This window comes from Bombina bombina, chromosome 7, assembly GCF_027579735.1.
Source record: "Bombina bombina isolate aBomBom1 chromosome 7, aBomBom1.pri, whole genome shotgun sequence".
Lineage (NCBI taxonomy): Eukaryota > Metazoa > Chordata > Amphibia > Anura > Bombinatoridae > Bombina > Bombina bombina.
This window is the reverse complement of record NC_069505.1, coordinates 134737212-134758658: the sequence shown is the minus strand read 5'-3', so window position 1 is coordinate 134758658 and position 21447 is coordinate 134737212. Positions and strand designations below refer to the sequence as shown.

Here is a 21447-nt window from a genome sequence, read left to right as displayed (position 1 = left end):
CTGAAACCTTCTCAAGCGCCCAGCCAGACCACTACCTCTTCGGAAGTTGGGGATTATTGCAAGCTACTCAAAAACTCAGAGGATGTCCAACTACCACAGAAATTCTGTTTAATACCAGTATTGGGAGGATATGACGCATTTAGGTTTTTCTGTGAAGACTCGACTAATATTAATACAACTGAATGGACTGGTTGGCTACACATGGCACAGGTTCCTGTAATGCATCTTTGGAATGATGCAAACCAACACAATCGCTCTGGTAAAACAGGAATAGGCTAATAATTCTATGCCCTGATCCTTTCCATGTGCTTCTTGGATTGCTGCTTTATAATGGACACAGCTTCTGCTTTTTGATGGCATGCAAGCCAGAACATTAGAACAATGAGTGTCCTAAAAGGTCATCTATATGCTACCAAAACCTATAATATATAATGTCTCTATTATTATTATCATTTATTATTATCATTTATTTGTGTAGCGCCGCCAAATTCCGTAGTGCTGGGTACAATGATAGGGGTATACAATGACAAGGATTTGTCATAAAATACAAAACATAACATAGCTCACAGTCTACAGGTTTAGGGTGCAGAGACATAAGGTTGGGGTAGCTTGTCACATCGTTTGTAGTTGCAGCAGTGAGTTAGGCAGTTCATGTATTAGTTTGGTTAGGATGAGAGATGGAGGAGAGATGGTAAGCCTCTCTGAATAGGTGGGTTTTCAAGGAGCGTCTGAAACTACACAAGGTTGGAGACAGTCTTATGGAGTGGGGTACAGAGTTCCAGAGGACAGGAGCAGCACGCGAGAAGTCTTGGAGACGGGAGTGGGACGTAGAGATAACAGGAGTGGAGAGCTGTAGGTCAGAGGTTGATCGAAGAGGACGGGATGGGGAATGTTTCACGATGAGAGAGGAAATATAGTTGGGAGACTGTTGAGTGCTTTGTAAATTAGGATTAATACTTTAAATTGTATTCTGGAGTGTTTGGGGAGCCAGTGTAGAGACTGGTAGAGTGGAGCAGTTGATGTAGATCGTATTTTTCTGGAAATGTTGTGTAGCTGTAAACAGCAGGATTTGGTAAGCGCTTGTATATGTGGGTTTAATGTGAGTTCTGAGTCAAGTGTGACCCCAAGACAGCGGACCTGGGGTGAGGTGTTGAGAATAGAGTCTCTAACCATCAGAGAAATGTCAGGTGTTGGATATCTCGAAGAGGGGGGGGGGATAAAAAACAGCTCAGTTTTGGACAGATTGAGTTGGAGGTAGTGTAAAGACATCCAAGAGGAAATTGCAGAGAGCAGTTAGAAATCTGGTTGAGTAAAGAGGGAGAGATAGATTTGAGTATCATCAGCATATAAGGGGTACTGGAATCCTAAGGAGGCTATAAGTTTTCCAAGGGAGGATGTATAGAGAGAGAAAAGCAAGGGACCCAAGTCAGAGCCGTGTGGTACTTCAACTGAGAGAGGCATAGGGTCAGAAGATATGTTGTTAAAGGAAACTGAAAATTAGTATTTTGAGAGATATGAGGCAAACCAGGAGAGGGCTGTGTCTCGGATGCCAAATGAATGTAGTATTTTTAGGAGGAGAGGATGGTCAACTGTGTCAAAAGCAGCGGACAGGTCAAGAAGAATTAGTAAGGAATAGTACTATAAAGAATACATATATGTGCACTACTCACCAATACCTTGATACACCTATGCTTGAATTTAAATATACGCTGTATATAAAAGGCACTTAACAGCCGTAATATCAGGCTTCCAGATAAGATCACCGTATTTATGGTGCTTTCTGTTCTCCAATCGCCAGTTAGCTTTGTCATTTTCCCTAGCCATGATACGGCCTTATTACCCATAGTGTTTTGTCCATTTATGTTCAGTTTAGAACATAGCATATACAACAGATAAGAAGAGGTATCTAGTTTGGCGGCAATAGGCTTTAGCTTAAACTCTCCAAAACTGAACTCCTTATTTTTCCCCCTTCTTCCAAAATCTCCACCCCCCCCCCCAATTTCCTATAACTGTTGATAATTCCATCATTACCCCTACCCTGCATGCCCGATGTCTTGGGGTCACACTTGACTCAGACCTTACTTTCCCTCCTCACATTCAGTCCTTGGCTAAAGCCTGCCGCTTCCACGTTAAAAACATCTCTAAAATTAGACATTTCCTTACACAAGACACAACCAAGATTTTAATCCAGTCTCTCATCCTTCCACGCCTCGACAATTGCTACTCCGTCCTCTCTGGTCTACCTAGCTGCCGCCTAGCTCCTTTACAATCCATAATGAATGCCTCTGCCAGGCTCATTTTCCTTACACGTTGCTCTTCATCTGCTGCACCTCTCTGCCAATCCCTTCACTGGCTTCCTCTTACCTCCAGAATTAAACACAAAATCCTCACTCTGACATACAAAGCCCTCAACTGCACTGCTCCCCCCTACATTTCAGACCGTGGGGCATATTTATCAAGCAGTTATGAAGCAGCAGTCACAAAGACCGCTGCTCCATAACCTGTCCGCCTGCTCTGAGCAGGCGGACAGACATCGCCGGAAATCAACCCGATCGGGTTGATTGACACCCCCCTGCTGGCGGTCGATTGGCCGTAAGTCTGCAGGGGGCGGCGTTGCACCAGCAGCTCTTGTGCGTATTGCTCGCCGTATTCAGCGAGGCCTGGAGGACCTGATCCGCACTGTCGGATCAGGTCCGCCAGACCTTGATAAATAGGGGCCTTTGTCTCCAGATACTCTCCCTCCCATCCCCTTCGCTCTGCTAACGATCTCCTACTCTCCTCCTCTCTTGTTACTTCCTCACATTCCAGTTTACAGGACTTCTCCAGACTGGCCCCCATCTTGTGGAACACCCTGCCTCACTCCACAAGACTCTTCCCTAGTTTTAACAGCTTCAAACGCTCCATAAAGACTCTACTATTCAGGGATGCATACAACCTACACTAACCTTTCCTAACTCCATTGCTTTCCCCTTGAATCCCTTAGAATGTTAGCCTATGAGCCCAGCTGTCTGCAGATCGCCTTTATAAGAGCCGACTACAACAGTGCAACTCTTGACAGGGCCCTCTACCCATTTGATCCCTGCGGAATCTGTTGGCGCTCTACAAATACCTGATAATGATAATAATAATAATAGGTGCAGGCCCTTAATATTGATGGAGAGAGGTAACTTTAACTTATTATTTAATAACCAACAGAAAATACAGCAATTTTATCTACAAAGTGTGACCCTCCCCCTTTGCTTAACCTGGGCTTTAAATCCCTTTAATCTGTCATAGTTACCGTAGAGTTAGGCATAAGGGATCATGCTCTATTATTCTAATTATTGATTAGCCTACTTATCTCAGCTATGTAGGTTATCTGCCTGACAAATGTATTCATTTATTCACCAGCTATAGTTGCTATATGATCCATACAAGTAACCAACATTGCAGCTTTATTCATTTATATTGTTAACTGTTTTACAATTAGCTTTTCATTGTATACTAAAATAGTGTAAAAATTAGGTATGTCATGTGAGACCCAAGAGTGGTCTCTTCAGATCCAGACACCTTCTATCCATACCATTGTACCTTCAGTGTCTGAGGCCCAAGAGTGACCACTTAGGTCTCATTTAGAAGGTTTGCAACTAGAATGACACCCTATACTATTACCAGTATATTACTTTGGTATTTCCTGTGGTTTATATTACTTAGTTGATCTATATTCTTGTTTATTGTTTGTTATGATAATATACAGATCATTACATATACATGTTTATCACAAGCTAAAATAATAAAATATAACAAAAAACTGAGGTTTACTAAACGTAACCCATGAGCGGTTACCTATGCATCAAGATACCCTCTATCAGACAGAATTTTCTACCTTTCCATATGAGGTCCAAAAGTGGCCTCCTGTGCTTTCTGGAGGGTTCCTCAATGTATAAGGCACAATAATTCTAAGTTGGTTACTTTAAACAATATTCTTTTCTCCACTTCTGTTGTGCTGTTAACAATGAGCCTGTATTACGCAACTACCTGCTTGAAACAGAAGATATTAAGGGGGCGATTTATCAAGCTGAGGCGGACAGGGGCACACATATGCGCCTCTGTCCGCCGCAGTTTGCCTCTGGCGGGCTTAACTTCCCTAGCTATTTTGCGCTTGTGTGCAATCTCGCCACTTAGCCGCGCACAGCCAATCACGCGCGGGCAGGAGTTGTCCATCTCCCCGGTCGGAGAGGTGGCAAAAGGTTAGGAAAGCTCTCTTGTGAGAATCTGCAGTCGTATGGGGTCTGTCGGCATTTATCATTGCACAAGCATTCCTTGTGAAATGTTTGTGCAATACTGCCCCCTGCACATTCACGGACAATCGACCGCTAGCAGGGGGTGTCAATCAACCCGATCGGGTTGATTGCTGTCCGCCGCCTCAGAGGTGGTGGTGGAGTTAAGGAGCAGCAGTCTTAAGACCGCTGCTTCTTAACTTACATTTTGGAAACAGCTGCATCCACAGCTTAGTAATTTGGCCGTATAAGTATATAAGTATAAAGCACACAAAAGGGTAGAAAAGGTGTAATGTAAAACTAATTAACTCTTAAAAGGTAGACAGTAAACATAAGGTACTGTTCCAATAACACACTGAAAAAAATTCTAAAACAGAAAAAAGGCTTACAAATCAAATAATACAGCACATAAACGGTTAAATAAGATTTGTACCCCAAAATTTGAAGCCAAGCTCTGATGATCAGAGTGCCTTACCACCTCCACCGGTCCTGAGAACTTTCCTACATGCTTAGAATGTTATAACAACACAGGAACACAGAAATGCGTGCTAAAAAGCATGCAATAACAGTTAAAGGAACAGTATACACTAATTTTCAAATAACTGCATGTAAGAGAATACACTAATGTTCAGCATGTAAGAGAATACATTAATTTTCAAATAACTGCATGTAAGAGACACTACTATAAAGAAGAATATGCACAGATACTGATATATAAAATCCAATATAAAACCTTTTAAAAACTTACTTAGAAGATCCCAATTTAGCACTCGTGTTGATGAGGTTAGGCTGGGACACCCACTGAAAGGGGCTGAGAAAGCAGGAAGAGCAGACACTCCCCGTCCCTCCTGCATATGAAAATACCCATTATACAAACAGGGGCAAGCAGGAGTCTGTAGACATCAGTATACATCTAAAACATTGGGGCTTGGTTAGGCGTCTGAAAATCGGCACAATGTTATTTAAAAATAAGCAAAACTATACATTTGTACAAAAACACTCCCGGATGGGCTATATAAATGGTTCATCTACAAAACATATATGCAAAGCAAAATCTAGTGTACAATGTCCATTTAACACTTAGCTTGCCTGCACTACTGGTGAGCACTAAAGCTAAAAACCTAAAAGTAGCAAGCAGAATTTTAGTGCAGGTAAGGAAAAACATACTGGGCATAGCTCAGAAATAACTTCTGAGCGTGCTATGCACTAAATTTAAAGCAACAGTAACCTAAAAGAAAGAAGACGTTTTTAAAAGTGACCAAAAGTGCTATAAACTTCTAGTATAAGGTGTATGGTGTATGTCCCCAGACTATGTGAAGCATGTGTACAAGTCCATACTAATAGCCGGTGGGCTAGGAAGGTGCAGGTACTTACCTCTCAGCACCTACATCCACTGTGCTTACCTCAGCTGCAGCAACTTGCTTTCAGTAAACAAGCCCATCCAATGCCAAGGATCTAACGTAGTAGCAGCATCTCAACCCAGGGCATTGATATACAAGTCCACATTTCACCTCGGATTCCTGCAACATTTCTTCACTAAGAAAAGACTTTTCACTGCCTGGCTGATATCTCCATGTTTGCACCTCTGAACAACAGGTTACAGCAAGGATTTCGGGCCTCTGATCGGTTAGAGCATCCCCTTTCAAACGATGAGTAGATCTTGCACTTTACTTTCACCTCACTCCTCATCAAGGAGGCAAAAGAAAATGACCAAGGTTCATGGGAAGTGGGAGGGATTTAAAGCTCTGTTGTGTTAGGAGGTCTTTTGCCTCCTCCTAGTGGTTAGGAGTGGAATATTCCCACACGTGATGACTTGTGGATTCTCACAATCTGATGAAAGAAATAGACCAATCTGCTGACTGCTGACTAAAAGACCCTATCTAGTGATGTAAAATTTTGATAAATTTTGAAGTCATGGAAAAAAACTGTTTTATTTTATTTATTTTAAATGCAGAGGGGTGTACTTGTACAAATTGAAAGTCCTTTTGTTACATTGGGAACACAAAATGCATTGTGTATAAAAGTATTATGCTTTAAAGGTAAGGCTTATTCAGTAAATAATAAACTAAAAAAAAATGTAAAACTTTTTTTTTCAAAAACTAAAAAGGTCAGAATATGTTAACAACATGTAAACTATAAAGAATCTCTTTTGCCAGTACATGAAAACAAGCAACCTCCCCCCACCCACCCAAACAATGAAAAACCAAAGAAACCATTAACATAAGAAAACTAAGAACATTGTTTTGTCTCCTTTGATTCTCCTACTGATTCATAGTACCAAACAGAGAGAAAGCACTCATTTCTATTAAAGAGACACTCCAGGCCCCTAAAGCACTTCAGCTTGCTAAGGTGCTTTAGGGGTGTTTAGGAGGTTCTCCATAGTCCTGTTTATTTAAAGTGCCTATTTCATGACAATGCACTTTAATAAAACGGGATGGGAACAACCCCCTAACTGCCAATTCTTCCCTATGAGAAAAATCTGATTGGGCGACCAATAGCAGAAGACTTTATTGGTCTTGCAAGAGTTTTATCAACTTTTTCCTGAATTTCATGTGCCATCCTACCTATAACTGAAGGTATTGCATATTTTTTGGATACGGTTGTTTGCAACACTTGCTTACTTGAAGAGGCTTCTAGTGGAGAAGCCACTTTGTGATGATGCAGCTGTTATAGAAGGAGCAGGAGTGCTTCTGGAATGGGAACATCGGAGGGAAAAGCTACTTGCATTTCTATGGCCATACTCATTTAAATCCATTAAAGTGAAAGTAAATCCTAGTGTTTTACAAACGCTAGGATTTACTATTGAAATAAATAAAGGGCACTTTCATTCATAAAGTATAAGATACTTCATGTAGAAAGCTCCTTTATTTGTTTCAACCGATCGCCGCCCTTAGCTCCTACAGCAGCACATGGCTAAAAACTTTTTTCACATTTTCACCTCTTAGCCAATAGCCGTGCGGTAAATCCGGCTCACATGGGCGCCAGCATGTAGTGCAATCTTAAAGGGACAGTATACACTCATTTTCATATAACTGCATGTAATAGACACTACTATAAAGAATAATATGCACAGATACTGATATAAAAATCCAGTATAAAACTGTTTAAAAACTTACTTAGAAGCTGTCAGTTTGGCTATGTTGAAAAGGTAGCTGGAAAGCCCACTGCAAGTGGCAAATAAGACACTCCCCCCCCCCTCCCCCTTCTTTTGCATATGAAACGACCATTTACACAAACAGGAGCAAGCTGGAGTAGGTAGTCGAGCGTATTCACATAAAACTTTGGGGCTTGGTTAGGAGTCTGAAAATCAGAGCAATGTTATTTAAAAATAAGCAAAACTATACATTAATTTAAAAAAAAAACTTTATGGGCTATATAAATAGATTATCTACAAAACATTTATGCAAAGAAAAAATGAGTGTATAATGTCCCTTTAAGTATTGCCCAGTGGGAATGGTCATTTTTTGTTTAGTTGGATGAAAGCTTTTCCAGTACAAAAGATCGGTAGTTACTGTCGGCTTTCTGTACACTACTGTCTTTAGACAATTATCTCTGTCCATGGTAATCAAACTATCTAAAAACTAAATTTGGTTCAAATCAATCTCATAAGTATATTTCATGCCAAGCTGAGTATTATTTAGCCATCCAACAAACAATGTCAATTCATTTTTAGTACCAGACCATAATATCAACGTATTGTCAATATATCTGAGGTGCAGATCAATGTATTGCAGAAATGAATTAACATCTTCTTTTAGAATTTTAATTTGTTCAATCCAATCCAAAAACAAGTTGGCATATATTGGTGCACAGCATGTTTCCATCACTGTACTCCTTTTCTGAAGATACACTTTGTTGTTAAACAGGAAATAATTGTTATCCAAAACAAAGCGTAGTAAATCAATAATAAACTCATCTAAAGAATTATCTAATGGATTCCTAGTTTTCAAGAAATACCACCTGAATACCCAACTGATGTTGAATGTTTGAGTACAGACTCTCAACAACAATACTGGTTAGTAGAATTGCACTCTTTATCGTTAGATCTCTAAGCTGTAGCAATACATCCTTAATATCCTGAACATACAATGTAAGGGTACGTACAAGAGGATGTAAGTATCCAGAACAATGCTCACATTCTCTTTTAGGCACCCATTCCCTGAGACAATCAGCCTTTCTAGCGGATCTAAAGCGTTTTTGTGTTATAAGGGTACACTATAAAAAGTATTCACCCTCACTTTATTATTGTACATAACATTGAATACATCCTTATTAATAAAACCATTATGGAGACCATATTGTAGAACTGATCTTAATTCCCCAGTAAATTTCAAAGAAGTATCATTCTCCATAACTTCATAGTAATCAACGACATCCAAAATACTCTGACACATCTGAACATAGTTCTGATTCTGCATGATGGCATTATTGCCCCCTTTATCTGCTCCCTTGATAATGATATTTGTATTATCTCTTAATTCTTTTAATGCCAACCTTTCTTTAAAACTAAGATTATCTTTATTTTTAGTCTTACGGTTAATCAATTCCAATTCCGTGGTAACCAAAGACACAAACCTCTCTATCTGAGGATACTGTGACATAGAGGGCATAAAGGTGCCATTTTTGTTTAACTGTTTCACATTTACTTTCATTTGTTAAACCAACTAGTTTTTCAACATCATCATGATCTTCTATTTGTATCCCTAATTCTCGTCTTCTCCTTTGTTGATCAAGCTAGTTTCCTTGCAAACATATGTACATCTTTAATTCAAGTAAATTTGTCAAATTATGTTTTCAGGATATAAGAAAGACATTCAGATAACAAACTATAATGTTCTTTTCATAGCTGGAAAATAGCCAAATGTACAATCTGTAAAGTACCCTCCACTATTTCCTGGCTTGTTTTTGTCTCCCCCTGTTTTGATTCCTCTTTCTCAGTCCTGCTTGGAGGAAAAAGGTATTTTTCTTAAAAAAAATCGTAGTAACAAGCAGATTAGTAGGTACATCTACTGGAATGGTACACTACTAGTTCTGGTGTTCACTTCCACGTCTGAAGTATCAGTGTCTGTAGATGATTAATCAGAGTTAATCTGTGATTGTCTAGGATGCCTCCTTTTAAAAACAATGTTATATTTATATATTTCCCTTTTGAAAATCAGACCAATCTAAATAAAAAGATTGAATCAGCTCTTCTTTTAATTTACCAATATGATATTTAAATTTCTGATCAAATATATCATAATCTTTATTAGGGTCTTAGCCTCCACTAGTCTTGGTAAATGCACATATTGTTTCATTCATATTCTAACGTTACTCTCATCAAGTCTTATGAGCATTTAGTTAAATGTTCTTGCCATTTTGTTCACTTTTGTCACAGTCCAAAGCACTAGTTGTATGTCAGCATGATGTAACGCTAGGCGGTGAGCACTTCCGCCTAACAGATGATTTGCTTACACATTACCATAGCAACAAATTAATGCATAAGCGAGGTGGTAGTTAAGTCACTTACTAGCGAAAAAACCTTTGTGGCGGGAGGGAGAGAGCGTTTAGCAGGTGTGTTTACATTGATATAAGAAGTGGATACAATTCTTGCAGTTTCTTGATACTATAAATTATAATTTGTTATACTACCATCAGATAGTATAAACTAATAGAATAATATTTGTATTTACTTAAAGTTTTAATTATTAATTATGGAGTGGTTGTTAATTTTAGACAAGGTTATTTTAGTCAGCAATTGGTATCTCCGGGTTCACGTGTGATGCTTGCTGGTTGGATGACGCCTTTGAGCACCTAGGAATGCCTGCTTGCCTGCATGTTTGAGGAAGATCCTTTTCCTTTACCCATTATGTTGTATGATCTGTGACTGACACTAGACTCGGTTATTTTTTTAATATACCTGCACACTTGCGCTCTTTCTCCCTCTGCCCAATGGTCTATTTTTAATCTTTTCTGGATGGTAGGCTATTGAGCTGGGTAGCGATTGATGATTAGAACTTCTCTTGTATAGCCTTTCCTATCCTTTCTTTTTGCTGTGTTTTAAGTTGTTTCTATGGTATATAATAAAAATGATGTACTGTAAGTGTTTTATAATAGATCCCATTTGTTTCTTCCTTTTTGTCTATATTATTAGCGTGTAATTTCACACTGTGTGCTAAATCAATAGCGAAAATTCTGCGCGTGTTATGGCTTTTTCACATTTGGGGTTGTGCAGCTATTACAAGTTGAAAAACAACTTATTTTGCGCACGCATTTAGACGCATAATGCAAACTGCGAAATTGCGTGCGCGTTCATGTATTCCCCGCAGAAGTCAATGGAGAAGACAAATAGAAAAAAGAAAACTCAAAAACCCTAATCTGTTGTGCAAATCCCATGACGTATTCAAGATTTCATATTGCAAAAATGTTTTCACAACTGAATATGTTCTATTTAATTCTAAATAAATATTTCTCTATATATGTGATGATTTTTGGACTGAAATATCTATTTTGTGATATGTATATGAATATATATATATATATATATATATATATATATATATTATAAAAACGTGTGTGTTTGCATCACCTGTCGGTGTAGTAAGGGTGCACTAAATTCTTCTATGTTCACTATTGGTTAGTATATAGACAGTCCGTCAATGTCCGTGCCCTCCACTAATCTCCCAAGAAAGAAAGAAGCCAAGGGGTACGTGGTTACCCACACCTACACATGTCTAGATACCTCAAGATCTATACGCGAAAATCTCTTTGAAAATACATCTGAGATAGTTTAATGTGCATAAGATTGTAAAATATTTTCATTATCTCCATAGTTAAACATATCTCTATATTTATAAATCCATGTTTCTCTATGCATGTGTATGTCAATGTAAAATCCCTTTGTCTGCTTTTTTTTTTCTAACACCTGAGATTTCATATCTTTGAGCCCTTATAACTTTTGTGAGCAATATTTTTTTTTAAAATTATTTTTATAGACACTATTAATATGAGTGTAACTGTACTTTGTAATGTATTTTTAAAGTATTTTGTGAAACTTTTTTGGTGCGCAAAGCTGTTTACTACAGCTCTTCGAGCGTGGAAAGGATTGTTGCGTAAAAGGTGAATGCGAGCGTGTAATCGCGATTTTTCAAGACTTGTAATACCTGCGCAATGGGAATTGTTTGTGAAAAGACCACATCGCGCATGGAAAACTCATAACGCACTACTTGTAATCTTTCTCTTAGTCTTGTAAATTATTGCAAAAGCAACAATCACATGCAAAGATAAACAGCATATTTTTGCTGATATCTCACCAAGTTTGAACTTTATAAATAAATAATAATATAAGCCCGTCACAAATTATGGTTTTGGAACACGATTATTAGTAGTCTTAAAGGAGTAAAACCAAAAAAGGGAAGGATAGCGAATACATTTAGAACTAAGCAGACATCCCAGGGATACACACACTTGTTTTGCAGGTTTGAGATGACTAGAAGAAGACCATACACTGAGCAAAGAGAAGAGATTGCTCTCTACCCTCCTACTTTATGCCCGTGCTAAAGCATACAGAACAAATAACTCATTGTCTCCACTATACAACAAAAACAAATGTCTCAATCACATAACTGATCAAATAAAGCCATAATGCTGGCAGTGTTTCAGATATACCATATGCTCATGTTATGGAAGTGCACAGGATATTAACCCCTGCTCTCCCTGCCCCAGTCATACTCCACCTCTCCAGGTGCAGGGCTTAAAGAGGCACCTTTGGGAGGCCACAGTTATGTGGCCTAGGTATTTGCTTAGCAAAAAGTGAACACACCCAACTAAAGAATGTGTCATGACCAGATCAGCTCCCACTGTATAACAAGCAGGTAAAGCAGCAGTACTGCACACCCTGCACCACATGATGGCAGCATTACATTTTCTGAATTATTCTAAACAATGAAGAATATATCAGCCAGTGGCCTACGATATGAAGAGGCTCTTATTTACTTCTCTGCATTTGGGCATTGAAGTAGTTTGTGAAAGCTGTCCAAAGATATGTAAATTAACAATGTAACAGGTCCTGTAGTAACTAGTACTGCAGCAATATAGTTAATTAGTGCATTTTCTTGTTCCACTTTTCCTTGCATAAACAGTGTGTTTTAAAGGACAGTCTAGTATAAATTAAACTATTAAATTTTGTCTAATATGGAAATGAGTGTATACTGTCCCTTTAACCCCCAACAACAGTTAAGCATATAGTTAAAGGGACATGAAACCCACATTTCTTCTTTCATGGTTCAGATAGAGAATACAAATGTAATCAACATTACAATTTACTTCTATTATCTAGTTTGCTTCATTCTTTATATATCCTTTGTTGAAGAAATATTATTGCACATGAGACATCTATGTGCAGTCACCAATCAGCAGCTACCGAACCTGTTTAGATATGCTTTTTAACAAAGGATATCATGAAAATGAAGCAAATTAGATACTAAAATTGGAAAGTTGTTTAAAATTGCATGCTCATTCTATATCATGAAAGAAAAAAAATTGTGTTTCATGTCCCTTTAAAGTCAGCTCTGGAGCAGCAATGCTGGTCTGTAGCTGAACACACACAGTTAACCAATGAAAGGGCATATGTGTGTAGCCACCAATCATCATCTCTTGCCGTAGTGCATTGCTGCTCTGGAGATTATTTTAACTGTGTATTTAACTCCCTTATTAGGAGTTAAGAATAGGTATAGGCAAGCAATAGGGCAATCATAGAATGTTCATAAGAGCATTTCCAATAGGATCTTTCTGTCCCATCAAGCCTACAGAGCGCCAGCCTCTTTGTGTTTTTAGAGGTAGAAGTTAGTGTCTTCAGAGTACAACAAATGACAAATGTTACAAATAACTACTCAAGACCTGGAAAATAAACTCACTTAGGAGCTGTAACAACTAATCACAATAACAAATGCAATAAAAATAAGTCTGTGTAGCGGTAAAGGAACATTGTATCTCAGACAGGTGGCTCTGGTGACTGTGTGTGTAATTCTGCTTACCTGTGCCTATACCTCTCACAGAGGCTCTCCACACCCTGATAGAACTGTCCAGCATCTACACCTTCATGTGTGCAGCTGTCGCCAGGGGGCTGCCGCTGGCGTGATACAGGCAACCGCGATGTTGGGACTATAACCGTGTTGGAGTTCTTACCAGTCAGAAGATCATGGTAAATAGCAGACGCACTGTCCAGGAACTCTGCAAACAAATATGTGTGTGATTGTATATTTATTTTCTCCATAAGCTGCTCAACTCTATGATCTTTCATTTTTGGCTTTCAGTAAGGTGCAATGCATTGCTATGTAATGTGTTGCCATCATATTTGGTAGGCAATGGGTTAATGAGCATATAAATGAACCTACTCACTGTAAGAAGCCTGTACAATTCATTGCAAAGTTTAGTATTTAGGATTACCAGCTGCCTTCCACTAAAATACTAACTGGCCCGGTAGTCACCAGGGAAGGTGGTAGGCAGTGTCCTTGGCTGCTAGTGACGGACAGCACAATTACTTCTCTATTCTATTAGCACATTGAAAAAGTATTTTAACTCTTTGTATCAATACCACATAATAGTGATTTTCTCCAAATAGCTGTTCTTCTCTGCTCTCTTTATTTACTGACACAAGTTATTAAAGTGTCAGTCCTTTCCCTAATTGGCTTTTCACAACAGGAAGTGACCATGTGCATGCGCAATAAGGCTATACATGTACCGTGTCACTGAGGAGTGCAGCTCAGTGACTCAAACAATATATTTAAATGTCTAGTTTTTTTGTATAGATTTTACTGGGCAGCTGGCAGAAATATCTAACTGTCCAATTCAATACTGCACAACTGGAAACCTTACATTTGTTATAGAAATCTCTAAAGTTCCAGTGACAAGTTAACATTTACAGGAAAAGGCTAAATCTTAGGTTTTCTGAAATTATACTCACCTGAGTAATAAAACTGAATCTGCAATGCATAGAGGAAATCTGAGAATGACATCAAACAATCCATTGCATCGTCCATCAGGACAATTCTACAAAGAGAGACAGCAAGGTATTAATAGCTTCAATAAAAAAATGCATTAGTCATTTAATTGGAGCTACATGCTGTGTAACCTAATAGGTTAAACTATAGTCATAAATGAAAGACAGATATGAAAGAGGAGAGAAGACAGAAAGATGATTTTGGTTCTAAGCAGGAGAAGAGAGAGGATAATGAGAACAGTAATGTAGCATCCACCTGTATTTTGCTGCCTAGATGTTTAAAGCACAATACACTTTCCTTTTTTTATTTTGTTCTCTTATTCTGAAAATTGTGCACACTGCAGACTTCACAAACCTAAGCCTGTTACGTCTTTAACCATTATTGGCCTCAGCATAGGTGATACAATACAATACTGTAATGCAAGTTTTTTCAAACAAAATGACAGTGACTAGAACCATCTACTCCAGTAACATCTGAAGTTGGCTGTCCCAAATAAGATATGGAGAAGGAGGAGCTTTACTGTTTAAAACCAACTGCAGCAAACCGGGTATTAATGTATTCAGTTAATGTCCTCCGTCTTCTAGCATGATACTCTATTGCAAAAAAATTAAAGAAAAGTAATTACTAAGCGTTTTATGTCCCTTAAGGTTTGTAGTAATATTTGCCTATACAAAACATCTCCATACCCTGTAAAATTTGGACCACACATCAGAAACTACATGAAAACAAAAATATGCTTCAATAACCAGTGCACAAAGAATTCAGGGCATTAACATATTAAGGCAGCTCTGATTCTAAAGATACAAATAAGACCCCTAAAGGGACAGTAAAGTCCTAATTAGACATTTATGACTTGGACAGAACATACAATTTTAAACAACTTTCCAATTTACTTCTATTATTTAATTTGCTTCCTTTTCTTATTATCCAATACTGAAAAGTTTACCTAGGAAAGCTCAGGAGCAGCAAAGAACCTAGGTTCTAGCTGCTGATTGCTTGCTGCAGATATATACCGATTGTCATTGGCTCACCCATGTGCTCAGTTAGAAACAAGTAGTGCATTGCTGCTCCTTCAACAAATAATGTCAATTATTATTGGTATTATTGGTTATCACACAGTGCACAGAGTAGGATCATTTGAGAGTGTAAAGGGCATTGGATCCGTACAAGCACCCATGAGTAGGAAACGGGGAAAGGAGATCATATTCGGAGTGTATGTGCAGAATTAAGGTGGAGGTGGGAAGTGCATGTGCAGAATTGACATAGAGGTTGGAAGTGCATGTGCAGAATTGACAGAGGCGGGAAGTGAATGTGCAGAATTGACATAGAGGTGGGAAGTGAATGTGCAGAATTGACATAGAGGTTGGAAGTGCATGTGCAGAATTGACATAGAGGTGGGAAGTGCATGTGCAGAATTGACATAGAGGTGGGAAGTGCATGTGCAGAATTGACATAGAGGTGGGAAGTGCATGTGCAGAATTGACATAGAGGTTGGAAGTGCATGTGCTGAATTGCAGTGAAATGTTGGGAAGTGCTTGCATAGAACTGTGTTGGGGAGAGAAGTGCAAGTGCAGAATTGCAGTGAGATGTTGGGAAGAGCATGTATAGCACTGCGTTGGGGTGGGAAGTGCATGTGCAGAATTGCAGTGAGATGTTGGGAAGAGCATGTATAGCACTGCGTTGGGGTGGGAAGTGCATGTGCAGAATTGCAGTGAGATGTTGGGAAGAGCATGTATAGCACTGCGTTGGGGTGGGAAGTGCATGTGCAGAATTGCAGTGAGATGTTGGGAAGAGCATGTATAGCACTGCGTTGGGGTGGGAAGTGCATGTGCAGAATTGCAGTGAGATGTTGGGAAGAGCATGTATAGCACTGCGTTGGGGTGGGAAGTGCATGTGCAGAATTGGGTTGGGGGGATGGGAAGTGTATGTGCAGAATTGGGTTGAGGGATGGGAAGTGTATGTGCAGAATTGGGTTGGGGGGATGGAAAGTGTATGTGCAGAATTGGGTTGGGGGATGGAAAGTCTATGTGCAGAATTGGGTTGGGGGGATGGAAAGTGCATGTGCAGAATTTGGTTGGGGGGATGGGAAGTGTATGTGTAGAATTGGGTTGGGGGATGGGAAGTGTATGTGCCGAATTGGGTTGAGGGATGGGAAGTGTATGTGCAGAATTGGGTTGAGGGATGGGAAGTGTATGTGCAGAATTGGGTTGGGGGGATGGGAAGTGTATGTGCAGAATTGGGTTGAGGGATGGGAAGTGTATGTGCAGAATTGGGTTGAGGGGATGGAAAGTGCATGTGCAGAATTGGGTTGGGGAGACGGGAAATGTACGTGCAGAATTGGGTTGAGGGGATGGGAAGTGTATGTGCAGAATTGGGTTGGGGGGATGGGAAGTGTATGTACAGAATTGGGTTGGGGGGATGGAAAGTGCATGTACAGAATTGGGTTGGGGGGATGGAAAGTGCATGTGCAGAATTGGGTTGGGGGGATGGGAAGTGTATGTGCAGAATTGGGTTGGGGGATGGGAAGTGTATGTGCAGAATTGGGTTGGGGGATGGGAAGTGTATGTGCAGAATTGGGTTGGGGGGATGGAAAGTGCATGTGCAGAATTGGGTTGGGGGGATGGGAAGTGTATGTGCAGAATTGGGTTGAGGGATGGGAAGTGTATGTGCAGAATTGGGTTGAGGGATGGGAAGTGTATGTGCAGAATTTGGTTGGGGGGATGGAAAGTGCATGTGCAGAATTGGGTTGGGGAGACTGGAAATGTACATGCAGAATTGGGTTGAGGGGATGGGAAGTGTATGTGCAGAATTGGGTTGGGGGGATGGGAAGTGTATGTGCAGAATTGGGTTGGGGGATGGAAAGTGTATGTGCAGAATTGGGTTGGGGAGATGGGAAGTGCATGTGCAGAATTGGGTTAGAAGGATGGAAAAGTTGGGTGTAGTGCATGTACAGAATTGGGGTGGAAGAGTAAAGTAAATTTGCAGAATTGGGTTGGGGGATGGGAAGTGCATGTGCAGAATTGGGGTGTGGGGTGAAGTTGAGAAATGCATTTGAAGAACTGGGGTGGGAAATGCACCTGCAGAATTTGGGTGTGGTGGGAAGTGTATGTGCAGATGCACACGGCATATAATCTGTATGGCAAAATATACAAAGTATTTTCAGAGAGAGTTTTAAGGGGTTGAGAATGTGAAGGGCAAGTGAGAAAGGACAGTGCAGATACAGAGTATATACAAAATTGAGGATGGGGTGGGATGTCTGTGTGCAAAACTTGTCAGTGTATGAGCAGAATGGAGGAGGGTTGGGAAGTGTATGTGTTGATAGACAGAGTATATAAAGAGTGAGGGGAATATACATATGTTCAAAGTGAAGTACAATAGGCTGAGAATATAAGATGAAGGAGAATGGACAATGTATATGCAGAGGATGGTGTATATGCAAAGCAAGGGTGATGGACAGGCAAAAAGAAATGGGTGTTGTAAATAGAGAGTGAAAGGACTGGGAAGAGTATGAACAGAGAGAGGGATAAAAATCTGCAGAATGAAGAATATCTACCTGAAATAAGAATTGTCACAGCATTATGAGAGGGCATTTGTAATGTATGAAAAACATAAGACAGGCTATTGGCACAGTATGTGCAGTACATGAGGAGATTATCAGCAGAATATGTACAGAAAATAAAGATGTAGGGGCTGCAGATGTATAAAGACAGTACAGCACAGTGTGGTCAGATTGCAAGTGGATATAGTGTGACAGACAAAGGAATATGACTGCAAGAAGATCAGAGAATAACTGTGTCTTGCTGACAGGAGAACAGAAAACAATCCTGACATACTAAATACGTTCTGGACCATGAGACTCCAGTGATATCTCCCATGATTCCCATAAATAAATGTGTTTTATTTCAGGACAGTTTGTTTTAATTCCCTTGAGGGAACAGATTTCAGTTACTTCTGTCTTGTTACACAAACTCATGAACATAACTGCCTGGGCATTAAATTCCCTCACACACTTTACTACATTCTCACTGGCGCCTCTTTCATGTAATCTTCCAAAGCTCTCCTGAGATCTGTTTGAAGTGCTGTACAAAGCGTAAAAAATTGTTATCCCCCACTCCCTCCCTCCCCTCCCCACAAAATGTGTAAACCAAAAGGAGAGCAGTCACTGTATGTGAGAATTAAAGTCTGTGTGTTTCTGAGCGTTTGTGCATCTGTCTATATGTGCGTATTTGTGTGCCTATCTGTGTATGTGTGTGTAACTGTGTATGTATGCGTAATTGTGTGCCTATCTGTGTATATTTGCGTATTTGTGTATGGGTGCGTATTTGTGTGCGTATCTGTGTATGTGTGCATATCAGTATATGTGCGTGCGTATTTGTGTGCCTATCTATGTATGTGTGCGTATTTCTGTGTGTATCTGTGTATGTGTGCGTATTTGTGTGCGTATCTGTGTATGTGTGCGTATTTGTGTGCATATCTGTATGTGTGTGTATTTGTGTGCATATTTGTGTGCCAATCCGTGTATGTGTGCGTATTTGTGCGTATTTGTGTGCCAATCCGTGTATGTGTGCATATTTGTGTGCCAATCCATGTATGTGTGCGTATTTGTGCGCCAATCCGTGTATGTGTGCGTATTTGTGTGCCAATCTATGTATGTGTGCGTATTTGTGTGCCAATCCGTGTATGTGTGCATATTTGTGTGCCAATCCGTGTATGTGTGCGTATTTGTGTGCCAATCCATGTATGTGTGCGTATTTGTGTGCCAATCCGTGTATGTGTGCGTATTTGTGTGCCAATCCATGTATGTGTGCGTATTTGTGTGCCAATCCGTGTATGTGTGCATATTTGTGTGCCAATCCGTGTATGTGTGCATATTTGTGTGCGTATTTGTGTGCCAATCTGTGTATGTGTGCATATTTGTGTGCCAATCCGTGTATGTGTGCGTATTTGTGTGCCAATCCGTGTATGTGTGCGTATTTGTGTGCCAATCCGTGTATGTGTGCGTATTTGTGTGCATATCTGTGTATGTGTGCCTATTTGTGAGCATATTTGTGTATGTGTGCGTATCTGTGTATGTGTGCATATTTGTGTGCCAATCCATGTATGTGTGCGTATTTGTGTGCCAATCCATGTATGTGTGCATATTTGTGTGCCAATCCGTGTATGTGTGCGTATTTGTGTGCCAATCCGTGTATGTGTGCGTATTTGTGTGCCAATCCGTGTATGTGTGCATATTTGTGTGCCAATCCGTGTATGTGTGCGTATTTGTGTGCCAATCCGTGTATGTGTGCGTATTTGTGTGCATATCTGTGTATGTGTGCCTATTTGTGAGCATATTTGTGTATGTGTGCGTATCTGTGTATGTGTGCGTATTTGTGTGCCAATCTGTGTATGTGCGCGTATTTGTGTGCATATCTGTGTATGTGTGCGTATTTGTGTGCCAATCTGTGTATGTGTGCGTATTTGTGTGCCAATCTATGTATGTGTGCGTATTTGTGTGCCTATCTGTGTATGTGTTCGTATCTGTGTGCCTATCTGTGTATGTGTGCGTATCTGTGTGCCTATCTGTGTATGTGTGGGTATCTGTGTCCCTATCTGTGTATGTGTGCATATTTGTGTGCATATTTGTGTGCATATTTGTGTATGTGTGCGTATTTGTGTGCCTATCTGTGTATGTGTGCGTATTTGTGTGCATATCTGTGTATGTGTGCGTATTTGTGTGCCTATCTGTGTACGTGTTCGTATCTGTGTGCCTATCTGTGTATGTGTGGGTATCTGTGTGCCTATCTGTGTATGTGTGGGTATCTGTGTCCCTATCTGTGTATGTGTGGGTATCTGTGTCCCTATCTGTGTATGTGTGCGTATTTGTGTGCCTATCTGTGTATGTGTGCGTATTTGTGTGCCTATCTGTGTATGTGTGCGTATTTGTGTGCCTATCTGTGTATGTGTGCGTATCTGTGTATGTGTACGTATCTGTGTGCCTATCTGTGTATCTGTGTGTATCTGTGTATGTGTGCGTATCTGTGTGTCTATCTGTGTATGTGTGCGTATTTGTGTGCATATCTGGATGTGTGCGTATTTGTGTGCATATCTGTGGATGTGTGCGTATTTGTGTGCCTGTCTGTGTATGTGTGCGTATTTGTGTGCCAATCTGTGTATGTGTGCGTATTTGTGTGCATATTTGTGTGCCTATCTGTGTACGTGTGCGTATTTGTGTGCCTATCTGTGTATGTGTGCGTATCTGTGTATGTGTGCGTATTTGTGTGCCTATCTGTGTATGTGTGAGTATATTTGTGTATGTGTGCGGATTTGTGTGCATATCTGTGTATGTGTGCGAATTTGTGTGCATATCTGTGTTTTTTGTGCGGATTTGTGTGCATATCTGTGTTTTTTGTGCGGATTTGTGTGCATATCTGTGTATGTGTGCGTATTTGTGTGCATATCTGTGTATGTGTGCGTATTTGTGTGCCTATCTGTGTATGTGTGCGTATCTGTGTATGTGTGCGTATCTGTGTGTCTATCTGTGTATGTGTGCGTATTTGTGTGCATATCTGTGGATGTGTGCGTATTTGTGTGCATATCTGTGGATGTGTGCGTATTTGTGTGCCTATCTGTGTATGTGTGCGTATTTGTGTGCCTATCTGTGTATGTGTGCGTATTTGTGTGCCTATCTGTGTATGTGTGCGTATCTGTATATGTGTGCGTATCTGTGTGCCTATCTGTGTATCTGTGTGTATCTGTGTATGTGTGCGTATCTGTGTGTCTATCTGTGTATGTGTGCGTATTTGTGTGCATATCTGTGGATGTGTGCGTATTTGTGTGCCAATCTGTGTATGTGTGCGTATCTGTGTATGTGTGCGTATTTGTGTGCCTATCTGTGTATGTGTGAGTATATTTGTGTATGTGTGCGGATTTGTGTGCATATCTGTGTATGTGTGCGAATTTGTGTGCATATCTGTGTTTTTTGTGCGGATTTGTGTGCATATCTGTGTTTTTTGTGCGGATTTGTGTGCATATCTGTGTATGTGTGCGTATTTGTGTGCATATCTGTGTATGTGTGCGTATTTGTGTGCCTATCTGTGTATGTGTGCGTATCTGTGTATGTGTGCGTATCTGTGTGTCTATCTGTGTATGTGTGCGTATTTGTGTGCCTATCTGTGTATGTGTGCGTATTTGTGTGCCTATCTGTGTATGTGTGCGTATCTGTGTAT

The 21447-nt window shown here is 40.0% G+C and overlaps 1 protein-coding gene across 1 annotated transcript in view; it reads right to left on the bottom strand.

Annotated features, from left to right (window-relative positions):
* The window catches only part of CSTPP1 (centriolar satellite-associated tubulin polyglutamylase complex regulator 1), a 322173-nt gene that overhangs the window by 57024 nt on the left and 243702 nt on the right, over positions 1–21447 (bottom strand). The window contains exons 5-6 of the mRNA XM_053720316.1: positions 14203–14288; positions 13274–13469 (exon numbers count right to left, since the gene is read on the bottom strand). Coding sequence (XP_053576291.1) covers positions 13274–13469; positions 14203–14288 — 282 coding nt within the window. The remainder of the gene's footprint in view (positions 1–13273; positions 13470–14202; positions 14289–21447) is intronic.